General features: G+C 46.2%; 1 protein-coding gene across 1 annotated transcript in view; it reads right to left on the bottom strand.

Annotated features, from left to right (window-relative positions):
* Window positions 1–13077, bottom strand: part of ZC3H3 (zinc finger CCCH-type containing 3) — a 179759-nt gene that overhangs the window by 85662 nt on the left and 81020 nt on the right. Inside the window, exon 4 of the mRNA XM_074145314.1 lies at window positions 10868–11018. Within this exon, the coding sequence (XP_074001415.1) occupies window positions 10868–11018 (151 nt within the window). The remainder of the gene's footprint in view (window positions 1–10867; window positions 11019–13077) is intronic.

A 13077-nucleotide genomic window follows, 5' to 3' on the forward strand; every position in this document is an offset into this window, starting at 1 on the left:
CGCACTCCCCCTCCCGCCCCTTTCCTCTTTGTTTTAAAAAAATACCAACTTTCACACCAGAATCAACACAGGAAAACTTCTCGGCTCGATCTGCTGAAAGGGCTGGAGAAGTTACGACCCTTCGTAGCAAAAACCATTAGGGGAAAGGGGTGGGAAAAAAAAAAAAAAGAAGCTCTGCCGTTACTAATCTCTTAGTAGGGTAGAAATTTAGAAATTAAATACATCGCTCATTCCCGCAGCTGTCACTGTCAGGTGAAAAATCGGTGACTGTGTATATACCCAGCGCCGGAAAAAATACTCTCAAAATGGGATGCTGTTAAAGAGGGATTATTAGCCTTAGAAAGACCGCTTCCAAAGGTTAAAAACCGCGTCAAAACGAGTTTTAAATACGGCATGTGTGCAATTTGGAAAACCATATATATCCCCAAGCAGATTTCATCTGGCCAAACTACTCAGTTGCTGCTGAAGCCTGGGTTACAAAGGGTGAATATTATCATATAAAATATATATTTTTGCTGAAGCCTGGGTTAGAAAGGGTTGAATATTATCTTATAATTTTTTTTTCTTTTTTTTTTTTTTTTAAAGCTACAACTGCAATCTGGGGCATTTAGATGGACAAAAGGAACAGCGGTACCTGAAACCTCATGGTTCCACGAGATATTTTACTCTGGAGCACCTGGGCAGGACCAAATAGATGCCCCAGGACAAAGTGAGCAGCATCGAAAGGGGTTAGAAGGCTTTGGAGACCTGCTTTGATACCCAGCATCTCCACGCTCGGTCCCCATGTGACCTCAAGCAAGATGTGTCCCCAAGCCTGCACAAGAAGGGTACCAACCCTTCGCTTTCTTCCACGTGTCATTTGCCCTAGTTGCCCAGGGTCCATCCTAGAAGATGCGCGCTAATCCATAAATACCATTTTAACATCCATAATTGACATTTTTCCACTAAATCTTCCCCTGTGCTTTTATCAGAGGTAATGATTTGAGTTCAAATTGTTTTTTCCACCTCAGTGCTGCATTTCAAGATCCTCAAACGTGGACTTCAAGTAAATCAAGAGCAAGGACAAGTCCTGACCTACTGGTTTATATACATGCCATCACCTTTAGGGGATTTTGGAGAGGACCTAGAGGAAGGGAGCAATTGCTGCCTCCACCATGGAAGGTCCGCTGCCACCCTAACACATGATTGCAAGAGCTTCTGGGTGGAAGCTCCAGGAGATGACACGTAGATCCAACCATGCAAAGGGGAAGCAGACCCTCTGCAAAGCCATAGCATGGAGAGGACCATCTCAAATCTGGTGTCCCAGAATCTGAAGATCACAGAATCAAAGAATGCTTCGCTTTGGAAGGGACCATAAAGATTATCAAGTTCCAATGTCCCCGCCATGGGCTGGGACACATCCCACTAGACCAGGTTGCTCCTGGGGTCCCCAGTGCTGGAGTTGACCTCTCTGGTTGCCCAGGGACAAACTTTCATGTCTCCCACCTGAGTTTCTGCACCAGATGATCCAGCCCTGACTCAAAACTTGCTGATCTGCAGCCAAAAAATCCCAATTTTTAATCTGTATAAACCTCCTCGCTAAGGATATTCTGCTTTTCTTTGATAGCCGCCATACTCTGAAAGCAAGGAGAGGCAGTCACAAAAGAAGGAGAAAAAAAAATCCCAGCTAATGAATTACCAGTCATCAGCAAATCCTCTACTAACGGACTGTGCATGTGCTCTCTGCCCATTATAACACTAAGTAAAACATATTGGCTTAATACGCCACGGGGCAGGAGCAGCCAGTCAGCGAGACCTTGCTGATGAGCAGTAGCTCATTGAATCATAGAATCATAGAATTGTCCAGGTTGGAAGGGACCTTTCAGATCATCGAATCCAACCATCAGCCCAACACTGACAAAACCCACCACTGACCCGTGTCCCTCAGCACCACGTCTGCTCGGCTTCTAAGTACCTCCAGGGATGGTGACTCCACCACTTCCTTGGGCAGCCTCTTCCAATTTATTGGTGAATAAATTTTCCCCAATATCCATCCTAAACCTCCCCTGGTGCAACTTGAGGTTATTTCTTCTTGTCCCATCGCCTGTTCCTTGGGAGAAGAGACTGACCCCCTCTCACTTCAACATCCTTTCAGGGAGTTGTAGAGAGCAAGAAGGTCTCCCATCAGCCTCCTTTTCTCCAGGCTGAACACCCCCAGCTCCCTCAGCCGCTCCTCAGAAGACTTGTGCTCCAGACCCCTCAGCATCCTTGTTGCCCTTCTCTGGACACGCTCCAGCACCTCAATGTCTTTTTTGTAGTGAGCAGCCCAAAACTGGACACAGTAGTTGAGGTGGGGCCTCACCAGGGCCCAGTACAGGGAGGGTGGACGATCACTTCCTGCCTAGCCCAAATGACCCAGAGCCCACCAGGAGCTGGAGAACATCCTCAGGACTGGTTTCATCTACAGGGGGTTGAGTTTAAGCCTTCATGACCAGTCTGTGAAGCCACCTGAAGCCCAACAACTGGAGATGTTCCGCTTCAGAGACAAACTTTGAAACACTGTCCTGGCCCAGACAAAAATCCTGCTGAGGATACAGCTGGTGCCTGCCATGAGGGACAGTATCGTGCTCTTCTACAGTGGGCTTGCACCATCAAATTTTGCTTTCAGGGATAAAAGATATGAAAGAGAAGGAAGACGTTCCATTTATACATTATCCAAGCTATGGACAGGTTGGCTTCCAGCTCATTTCCATCCAACATGGGCATCTCAGGCCAAGAGGGTGCAGAGTTGAACATCTCATGCGGCAGAAAAACAGCACCAGGCTGGGAATTCGCTGGGAGGATGGATCTCAGCAGACACTGGGAAAGAGCCTGGTGGTGGGAACCACCTCTTACATATCTTTAATTTACAGGAGGCATCTATGTTTGGCTGGACTTAAGTATTGCAAAAGCAAAACTATGCCCTGATGATGCTAAACAAGACAACATTGATTTTATTCTCAATGATGCTCACTATTTCCGTGTCCGTACAATTTCCCTGCAGCCAAAACCCAGTTTTCTGCATTTCTTTCCCTAAATCCAGGGAGTAAGACATTTGCCGGGCTACATATCTAAAGCCATGTTTCAGCAGCCAAATAAGAAGTCAGATTATCCTGAGGTGCCTCACTCTCACAGGAAAAAGAGGTTATTTTCCGTACCTCAGCAGGAAATGCAAGGCATTTCCCCCAAATAATGGAAGGTGAGGGCTATCAGGTATACCCCCTAATTCAGAAAGAGGAAAAAAAAGCAGAAATTCTCCATTTTTGAAGCCAAACTAGTCAAGCATCTCCTTCTGCTCACAACCAACACAGATCCAGCACGTGATGAAGCTGCAAGATCTCCCAACAAGAAAAGATCCGGGTTTAGGGAACGGTGGGCTCCATGAAGAGGGATGGATGCTCCAGGCTTCAGGGAAGGGCTGATCCAAGATCAACACAACACCCTGCTGAGTAAATACCCCATCATCGCCTCCCCAGGTTCGGATGTGACAGTTTTCTTTTTAATAGAATCCATTCAAAACTTGACTACTCCATTAACCAAAATTAAAAAAAGAAAATCCCATTATTCTGAAGTATTTTCATATGCATTTAAAGCTGGTCATTAACCTCTGAGTCCCATTTTTATTTTGTTTTCATTAGTTCCTCCAAAGTAGAGCTCGATTACTGTGGCCGACCCTTCAAGGAGGAGACCAGAGAGCTTTCCCCAACACCGGCAGCCTTGAATTCACACATTTACGGAAAATACAACCTCATGGCATGAGGCTGCCCCGGCACAGGACAGGACTGGGGGGACTGGGAGGACTTGGGGGGACAGCCTGGGCTTTTCCTGCTCAAAGCTGCTCATCTCGACTCGGCTGCTCAGGCTGTTGGCTGGGAAAGAACCCAGCTGTCAGCTCTGCTCTGGGGGAAAGCAAGAAGAGAAAAAAGAGGGGAAATAAAAGGAGGGAGAAAAAGGAGGGTGAGGGGTGGGGAGAGGAAAAAACAAGGAGAAAAAAGGGAAAAAACAGGAAAAGGAAAAAAGGAAAAGGGGGGGGAAAAGGGAAGAAAAAGGAAGGAAGGAAGGAAGGAAGGAAGGAAGGAAGGAAGGAAGGAAGGAAGGAAGGAAGGAAGGAATGGAAAAAAGGATGGAAAACAGGAAAAAAGGATGGAAAACAGGAAAAAAGGAAGGAAGGAAAAAAGTGGAAAAGGACAAAAGGAAAACAGGAAAAAAGGATGGAAAACAGGAAAAAAGGAAGGAAGGAAAAAAGTGGAAAAGGACAAAAGGAAAACAGGAAAAAAGGAAAACAGAAAAAAGGAAGGAAGGAAAGAAGGGAAAACAGAAAACAAGGAAAACAGGAAAGAAGGAAAAAAGAAAAGCAGGGAAAAAGGAAAACAGGAAAGAAGGAAAAAAGGAAAAAGAAAAAAGAAAAAAGGAAAAAAGGAATCAAGAAAGAGGAAAGAGAAAAAAGAAAAAGGAGGGAGGAACAGGGGGAAAGGGGTAGAAGAAGGGGAGGAAAGGGAAAGAAGAGGAAAGAGGGGGAAGAAAGAAATGGAAAAAAGAAATAAAAAGCAAAAAAAAAAAAAGCAAAAGGGAAGATTGAGTGTTCTAAAGTGTCTGTCTCTCTGCAAGGGGGGAGCGCTGAGCGTATGAAAGATTAATCCCGAGCTTTGCCCAAAAGAGGCAACATTGTTTTTTAAAGCCTCTAAACTAGTCCCGAACAGAAACTGGATTATGCTGGGCCAGATGTCAGGGCTTCTCAGAAACAATACGGGGTTGTGTATCTCATACCATCCTCATTAAAAAGATTAAAAGTACTTCCTATAGAAAAAAAAAAATAATAATATGTATTTTCAAATGGGAGCCACAGTTTCCTCCTGCCTGTAACGGCTCCAATCCCGGCAGATGAATTTCACTTTAATGAGATGTCATTTGGGAGAATGGTTTAACATCCCTTCAAAAAAAAGTCTTAGCCCTAAACCTCGTAAAACCACGTCGAGATTATTAAAAGAAAATTTACCACACAGACAAAATAAAATAAAACAAAATAGAACCCGCCAATTCGCAGAATCCATGACACGGCCGTTTTTAAATGTGATGGAAAAGGCTTTCCAAGTTATCTGCTTAAACACAGGCTTTCTGTTTACTTCTCACTTTCATGTCAAATGAATTTGGGAAGAAAAAAATTGACAGGAACTTTAAGGACATTAGTCACATTTCGACTCCTTTTTCAGATTAACGCATCAAAAGCCGGGGAGGCGGAGGGGTATTTTATCATCTTGATAAAATAAAATTAACTCCTGGTACCCCAAACTCTGCCCGTAGGGTTACGGATGTTCAGGATCCTCTGCCTACGTGTGGGGAGATCCAGGAGCAATTGGCATCAGGAGCAAAATCCCACCGGAGCATCATCTGAATGAGATAAATAACTTATAAAGATGTGCTTGAAACCCCCCCAAAAATTAGAGATTGCAGCCTGGTCCTTGCAGGCTCCCCCCAGCATGAAGAGCAGCATCTTGACGACAGCACCAATCCAGTTTGCGCTCCAAACTGGTCTGCAGGAGGTTGGGACCCCACCTCTTGGACCCCTTCTCCCCACTAAAGCGAAGGTAAAAAAATAAATGGACCGTGGAAATAAGACAGCCTATTCTGAGATCTTTAAAAAAAAACCCATCCCTGTCTGCTCACAATATACGATAACTTCGATTAATGCTTCCCCCCGTCAGAGCACTCAGCAATTATCAACGGTAGAAGGCAACGTTAACAGTTTTCTGCATCTTCTCTGCAACTTTCGAGATGATGCTCCAGCACCAGACAAATATGAATTCGCTCCATCCATCGTGTATTACAACCCCGAACCCCACTCTCAGCTCTCACCCCCAATCGCTGACCCCCAGGGAGCAGGAATTTCTGGGTACTGGCATTTAACGTGTCCTTCTCTTGGAGAACTGCACAAACATCTCCAGACCCTGCATCACAGAATCATAGAATGGTTTGGGTAGGAAGTTGGGTTAAAGACCATCTAGTTCCAACCCCCCTGCCATGGGCAGGGACACCTCCCACTAGACCAGGTTGCTCAGCGACCCGGCACATGGCATCTCAACCTCCTGAAAAGCTGGTGACTGGTAGAGATGGTGGTTTCTTCTCCTCTTGGGCGCTCGGCCATATGTCCCTTTGCCCTGGGGAAGCGGCACCTGCACTCACCGTGGTGGCTGAGATCCAGCCCATTTCACAACCTGCATCCCCCCTTTCGTGACAAAAGGTAAAACCCTAAAGGCTATGCAGGGAAACGGGTGGTGAGGACCCAAGTCAAGCCCAGAAGGCTCTTGTCTCCATCTTAGTCCGTTCAACGTGCTCCAGGCCAAGGAATAAAAAGAAAAGAAGAAAACAAAACAAAACCACACAAGTGTATCCTCTGCTGACAAATCTTTTCTACTGAGCAGGCATTTCTCTGACAAATGTTATATTATCCTGTTCTTTACTTATTTATAGTGCTGGAGGGGTAGGACTGTCCCTCAAGAGGCACCGCTAAGTTTTCTGAAGGAAATATCTGAACTTCTTCATCAGTGTCAGACTATATTTGCAGACAGGTTACTTTTCTTTTAAACACATGCATCAGTATTTTAGAAGAAAACTCTTCAAAGTGGGTCAGTGTTTTAACTCGCCCATCAGGGGTCTATAAACACAACATCAGCCGCTCCACATAGATCTCTCCACTCCCAAAAATGTGTTTTGAAGTGGCTTTGTCTCTCCATGAAAGGGTGAGCTGGGGTCTCCTGAAGGCGTTGGCACACTCTCCTTCTCCTGGTCAAGGTTCCACATTGGTCTTGGCACGGTTCCTTGCCTGAGCCCACCATGGGCACGTCATCCACCGTAGAGGGACAGGGACATTTCCCACTGCTGCCTTGGGATGGATGCTCGATGGCATTTGGGTTTGTCCGGTTTGTCCCGCTCCACTTGAAAAAAGACTGTCCCTTTGGTGAAGCACGTGGCTTTGCAAGGGGTATCTACAACGGCTGGGAGTATCCTCCTGCCATTGTCTTCATCTGCTCCCTCCAGCCAAGGTGCATCAAGGTGCAGGATCCCAGCCACAACATACATTTCTAGCAGTTTCCACCATCCTACAGCACCCTCAACCCCAGAAGTCTTCTGCTGCCTCTGAGCAAGGTCTATGAAATTTGGCCATCGTGGTTTATTGGTGGCCATATCTGCTGACACCACGTGAACCATGGGAAGAAGCTGGAAGCAGGAGAACCATCGTCGCTGGTGCTCGACACGTTGCTTCATCCGTCGCAACTGGCTCAGTCCAGCCCTCTCCCGGCGGCAAGGGGCTGTGCGGGGAGCAAGTGTCCCCCCCGCTCCATGATTTCTAAGTGATGACCAACCGCAATGTCAATAGGAGCAAATGAAATTTAAGGCAAGCAAATCACAGCCCTTCTGAGCCACGCTCCGGCAAAGCAGGGAGAGATAAGGGGGAGGAGTGAAAAGGAGAATCAATAAATCTTAACCTCATTCACAATGATCTGGAGCTCTTATTAAGTAAATTAATTTAAGTTAATTTAACTCGATCATGACTCCCGATCACAGTGATTTAGTGAGGGGGAAATTGCATTAGGAAAGGCCACACTCGCTAGATAGAAGAACGGAAGAAAATTAGATCCACTTAGCAATGTGAATTAATATGGAAATAGCAGGTGTAAATTTAACCTTATCAAGAGAGTGAAAATTATCTTCATAAATTTGGAGAAATAGCCCCCAAGTTGCTTATAAATCTATTTAAAACAAAAATATTACAAAAAGTGTAGTAAAATTAATTTAAAATATACTCCCATCTATCGCCTCTAAGAAAAGTCAGCTGCAGGGCGAAGTTTAATGCAACCTCGCAATAAGGGGAGAGAGAACGCAACTCATCACCGAGGGATTAACACCGGGTACCTCCGGACCTGCAGCGACTCTTCCCGTCACTCATTTCCCAAAGACATGTCCCGTTTCATCTCAGCCTGCTCCTTTCCAGGAGTTTCTCGGCCATAAAGGTAACGTCCTGGATGCCCCAGGAAGGTTTCTTGCAGCTTAGACACCCAAAAATAGACGCCCCATCCCTGGAGGTGCTCAAGGCCAGGTTGGAGGGGGCTTGGAGCAACCTGGTCTGGTGGGAGATGTCCCTGCCCATGGCAGGGGGTTGGAACTGGATGATCTTTAAGGTCCCTCCCAACTCTAACCATTCCATGATTCCATGAAAAAGAGAGAGGGGAATCTCATAAACATCTTTAATGACAGCAAGTTCGTAAGATGGACAAGAACAAAGCTCCTGCCTAAAGTTTATTAAGGCAGTGTATTAACTCCAAAAAGATCGATTGCCATGAGAAACCCTTGCACATCACTTTTGCACACCCCAAAACCTGGATTTTACAGTAGCAGCGAGAAAGCAGCTCCCGGCTCGTTGCTTGTTACGGGTCCGAGAGGACGCTATGAACGACGGAGAGAAAAACCACGGTAAAAACTACCGGAGAAGCATTTGCCATGTGCTAACTCCCGACAGTCCAGATGATTGATCACACCCAACGAAGGTAATAGGGAGACTGAGTAAGAGATTTATTGCTTCTTTAAAATATAATTGTTTTAATTTGCTGATGGCATTTTATCAAGATTTGTCTGAAACAGCCATAAGATCTAAACTACATCATTTAATGAAGTCAAAGATTAATACGGATAAAATTATTCTACAAGTAGGAGCTCTCAGCCAATCGTAGCGGCATGAACAGGTCGTTCCTCTACAAAATCACTGCTCGGTTGAGGAAGATCCACCACCCAGCAGTCAGAGACCTCCTGATCTAACCCTACCCGAAGCCTCTGCCTGAAGTTCCTGCCCTCCTTGGCTCTCACCACGGGTCCTCCATCCATCAACCATGGAAGAACATGAGCCAAATAGCTGGAGCACAAGTTGTTTTCTATTAACTAAGGCTGAAGTTCACAGAATCATAGGTTTGGGTTGGAACGGACCTTTAAAAGTCATCTAGTCCACACCCAAGGGCAGGGACACCTTCCACTAGACCAGGTTGCTCCAAGTCCCATCCAACCTGGCCTTGAACAGCTCCAGGGATGGGGTATCCACAGCTTCTCTGGGCAACCAAGTTAGTCATCAATTACAGCATCGGATTAAACCCACGCGTCTGCACTTTATCAATTAAACTTCATAATTAAATTTGACATGGCTACGAGAAGCTCCTCTCCCCTCCATCACCACCGATGCCCAAATGGGCGCAGTAGGAGACATGTGGATCTTGGAAGTGGATAAAAGGGCATGATGCGGAGGTGGGAAGATATCAAAGGCAAAATTAGAAGGTGAAGAAAAAGGAAGAGATGGTGCAGGTAAGATTGACCGCAAAAAAATGTGGGTGAAAATCATCCATTAGGCCAAAAGGATCCCACAGTTTCCATAGGAGAAGAAGCACTTTGAACCCGAGGCCAGTATAGTACGCCAGACGAGGACTTTCTCAACTTAAGAGCTTGAAAAAACAAGACAAAATTACAGACCTAATTTTATATTTTAGAAAATAGTTTGAAAATAAACACCTTTTTTTAGAATCTCTCTGTTTACCTGGTTCTTTGCCTCATCATCCTGAAGTCTTCCAAACCCAACCCTCCCTTCAGCTACCAATATTTGTGAAACTCAGAGCCAAATTCACTAAGTATAGGGAAAAATCAGGCAAAATTAAGCTTTAAAAGCAATCACCACAATCTTTTTCTCTGTAGCACCCACCACAAAAGCCGTCAACCCACTGGGCATTGCTGGGGGAAAGAACTTTTGGAAGAAACCACCTGAAAGCGGATGTTGATGCCGACCCGCGTCACTGCTCTGCCGGAGGAGCCAATGGTGGGGCACAGCCTGCAGCACCCCCCAGCTCTTCAGGTTTGATATATCGGAATGAAAAATAAAACAAACAAGCCCATAGCTGAGCCCAGAGGCTTTCTTTGCCCAAAATATTGCCTGTGACAGTGGCAAACCAGCATTTCAGGGGGGAGGAGAAGTCATTCTCAACCTAAAAACAGCCAGAATCTGGGTTATAACCGTAAACTTCAGTTCTAATCGCACCTATTTTTAGAGCATGAATTATTGTAATGACCTTTCTGCTTATACACAACTTCAAGACTTTGTCTTGGCCTCTGAGATGTTCCCTGGTGACATCTCCACCACGTAACGGGGCTGCGGCTCGCACGAACCTCAGCACAACTGATTTAGGAAGACTCGGACTCAAGGGTACGGCACCACCCCTGGGTGACACCCTTCTTCGGATGGGTGCTGGCACGTCAAATTATTTGCTACGTGGCCAGGTTGATGCTCCACCCACCCAGAAAACCCAGGAAGAAGCAAGTTGGTGCATGCACCTACCTCCTGGTGTAGGTTTGGAGCATCTACCTCCAAAACTCTTTCAATAAGCTCCTCCGTAGCACCAACATACACAATAATAAAGCAGAGGGAAGGTCTGGCCTCGTTAACAGGCTTGACCATCCCTAATTAACAGGCCACATCTACCTCCAAAAAAAGCAGCAGGTTTACTTAGGTCTGATGTAAAAAGCTGCGTGCGTTTATTCATCTTCCTTACAGCTTATTTAACTGCTTCATGGAAACAATTAATTGAAAGAGGGAATAAATATGAAGCCACAGACTGCAGTAAGCTCTTGGCCGCCGACTCGGGCTAACGTGATTACTAATACGATTTTACACTTTAAGTCAATAAACTCTGCGTAGAAGCGGCTAAACAAATAGAGAAATTAAGCAACGAACACGTAACGGCAATAACACGGAGCCAACGTGGGAGCTCCCTCGGCTCCTGGATCCCAACCAGCTGTATTCAAGGGATGGATGAATTACCTGGATGTCACGGGGCGCCTCGTTTTCCAGTTGGGAACTGGGCTGCTGAAGGACGATACAGCTGGAGACACCACGTTCTTCTTCACTATCCTGTAGCGTGTCTTTATCACCTTGTTGGTTGGGGGGCTCCTCACAAAGTGCAAGTTGGTTCCTATGAGAGAGCAAATGGAAAAAAGGGATTGAAATTCAGGTGGGGGGATGGGACAGAAGGGACCTTCACCAACGTAGGTCCTACACCCAACTCCTTAGCACCTGCAAAAGGGGTAAAAGACCCCTGGGGTGCGTCAGGCATGAATGGGACCATCATGGTTGATGGTAAGAGAATGGCTTTGATGTGCTTGGGGGTGTTTGGCTTCACCAACCCAACAGCAAAACTCTACCAGGTGAATCCTGCTTTAACCAACAATACCTTGATCCCCAACATCTACGTCGGAAAGAGATTTACGCGTTTAATCACTCCCGTTTTCATCATATTTTGCAGGATGATCTACAAGCAGGTTTATTCTGCGGAATGTTTCATGCAATTAGCAGTTATACGTTTGACTCTGGTTTTCCTTCACTTGATAGCTTGCAATTTTTTTCGCGGCTTTAAGGAATGCATCTAATTGCCCGACTTTTATAACATACAGCTATAACTGCCCAGATAATTAAAGCTGACACTACATGCTGAGACTAAGTCTTCTGGTTTTATAACTGATTTAAAGGGATGGCTGTTTTTCTTGGAGATCCTCTAATTAAAATTATTGCAAGGTTGAGAGGGGAAAAGCAGAATCATTATTTCCCCTGAAAATGCTGTACCCGTCCCCATGTTTGTCTCTGCGAGATCAGGGAAAATAAGGTTGTTTCCCAGTTAAACTGGTAATCTCGGGATGCTGGATCTGTGTCGAAACAAGAAAAACAGAGAAATGTTTTTTAGAGCCGATCTCATTCCCTAGAGAAGAGGGAGCAGCTTCCCCGTCTCCCCACAGCCGTGTTTAATAGGGAGAATATTTTCCTTCTTGAGCATTCCCAAGCAAGTCGGTGTCGCACGTTGGGTTCGGGAGGGACTGAGTGACATGAACTTTCACTCCCAAACTCAACCCCAGAGTTACAACTCCTGATGGGGCGGGAAGGAGAAAATCAGGCTCGGCCACAACGGATAAATCACTGGGATTTTTCATAATGAAGATGACGATCGCAACGTTCCTCAATACTACACCGTAAGATAAACGATCACCGAGCAAGGAGCGGACGGAGGGATTCACAGCCTTCGACGCCGCCTATAAAGCCCCGAGCACGCTGGTGACAGCACGCAAATAATCTCTTTTATATGGCTGCAATAAAATTTGGAAGGCGTTCGGTATAAATAGCCCAGCAAGCTCTCACTTGGCATCGCGCTTGTCCCCGTCATGGCGTACGGGACCTCCCACCCCTGTTTCCACCACGCGCGAAGCCAGATCTTCGCAGCGAAGTGTTATTTTAAGAGATCTTTCCAACTCCTATGCGGGACCCCTGCTTAATTAATGCATCAAAATAATGCCTGCATGCATATTATCTTCTGCTGACTTTTAATGATGCTTCCACAAGCAGCACGTTGCTGTTAACCAGCGAGCACCAACAAAACCAGTAGCGTCACAAAGCACGCTCCAAGGAAGGGTGAGTTAAGTCAAGCGGTAATTGTTGAACAAACTGAAAAGCCAGGAAGTCAACGCCAGTAACTTAAAGAGCTTCTGGTGATTTGGAATAAAAATTAAAAATGAAAGAAATTCAAATAAAGCCAGATGTTTTGTGGGCCCATGTGAACCTCATGAAGTTCAACGAGGTAAAAGGCAAGGTCCTTGGGTCAGGGCAATCTCCAGTATCAGCGTATTCTGGAGGAAGAATGGATGGAGGCCCAGCAGGGAAGAACTTTGAGATGGGCGGGTGACAAATGGGACATGACCAACCGCATCCTCAGCTGCATCCCCAGCAGCGTGGCCAGCAGGGCGAGGGGGGGGAAATCTGCCCCTCCGCTCTGCTCTGGGGAGAACCTCCATCCCCCCGTGCTGCCTCCAGCTCTGGGGCTACCAACATCAGGACATGGAGCTGTTGGAGCGGGGCCAGAGGAGGCCATGGAGATGCTGCGAGGGCTGGAGCCCCTCTGCTGTGAGAACAGGCTGAGAGAGTTGGGGGGTGGGTCCAGTCTGGAGAAGAGAAGGCTCAAAGAAGAACTTTTCCAGTCCCTAAAGGGG

Source organism: Numenius arquata, chromosome 3 (assembly GCF_964106895.1).
Source record: "Numenius arquata chromosome 3, bNumArq3.hap1.1, whole genome shotgun sequence".
Lineage (NCBI taxonomy): Eukaryota > Metazoa > Chordata > Aves > Charadriiformes > Scolopacidae > Numenius > Numenius arquata.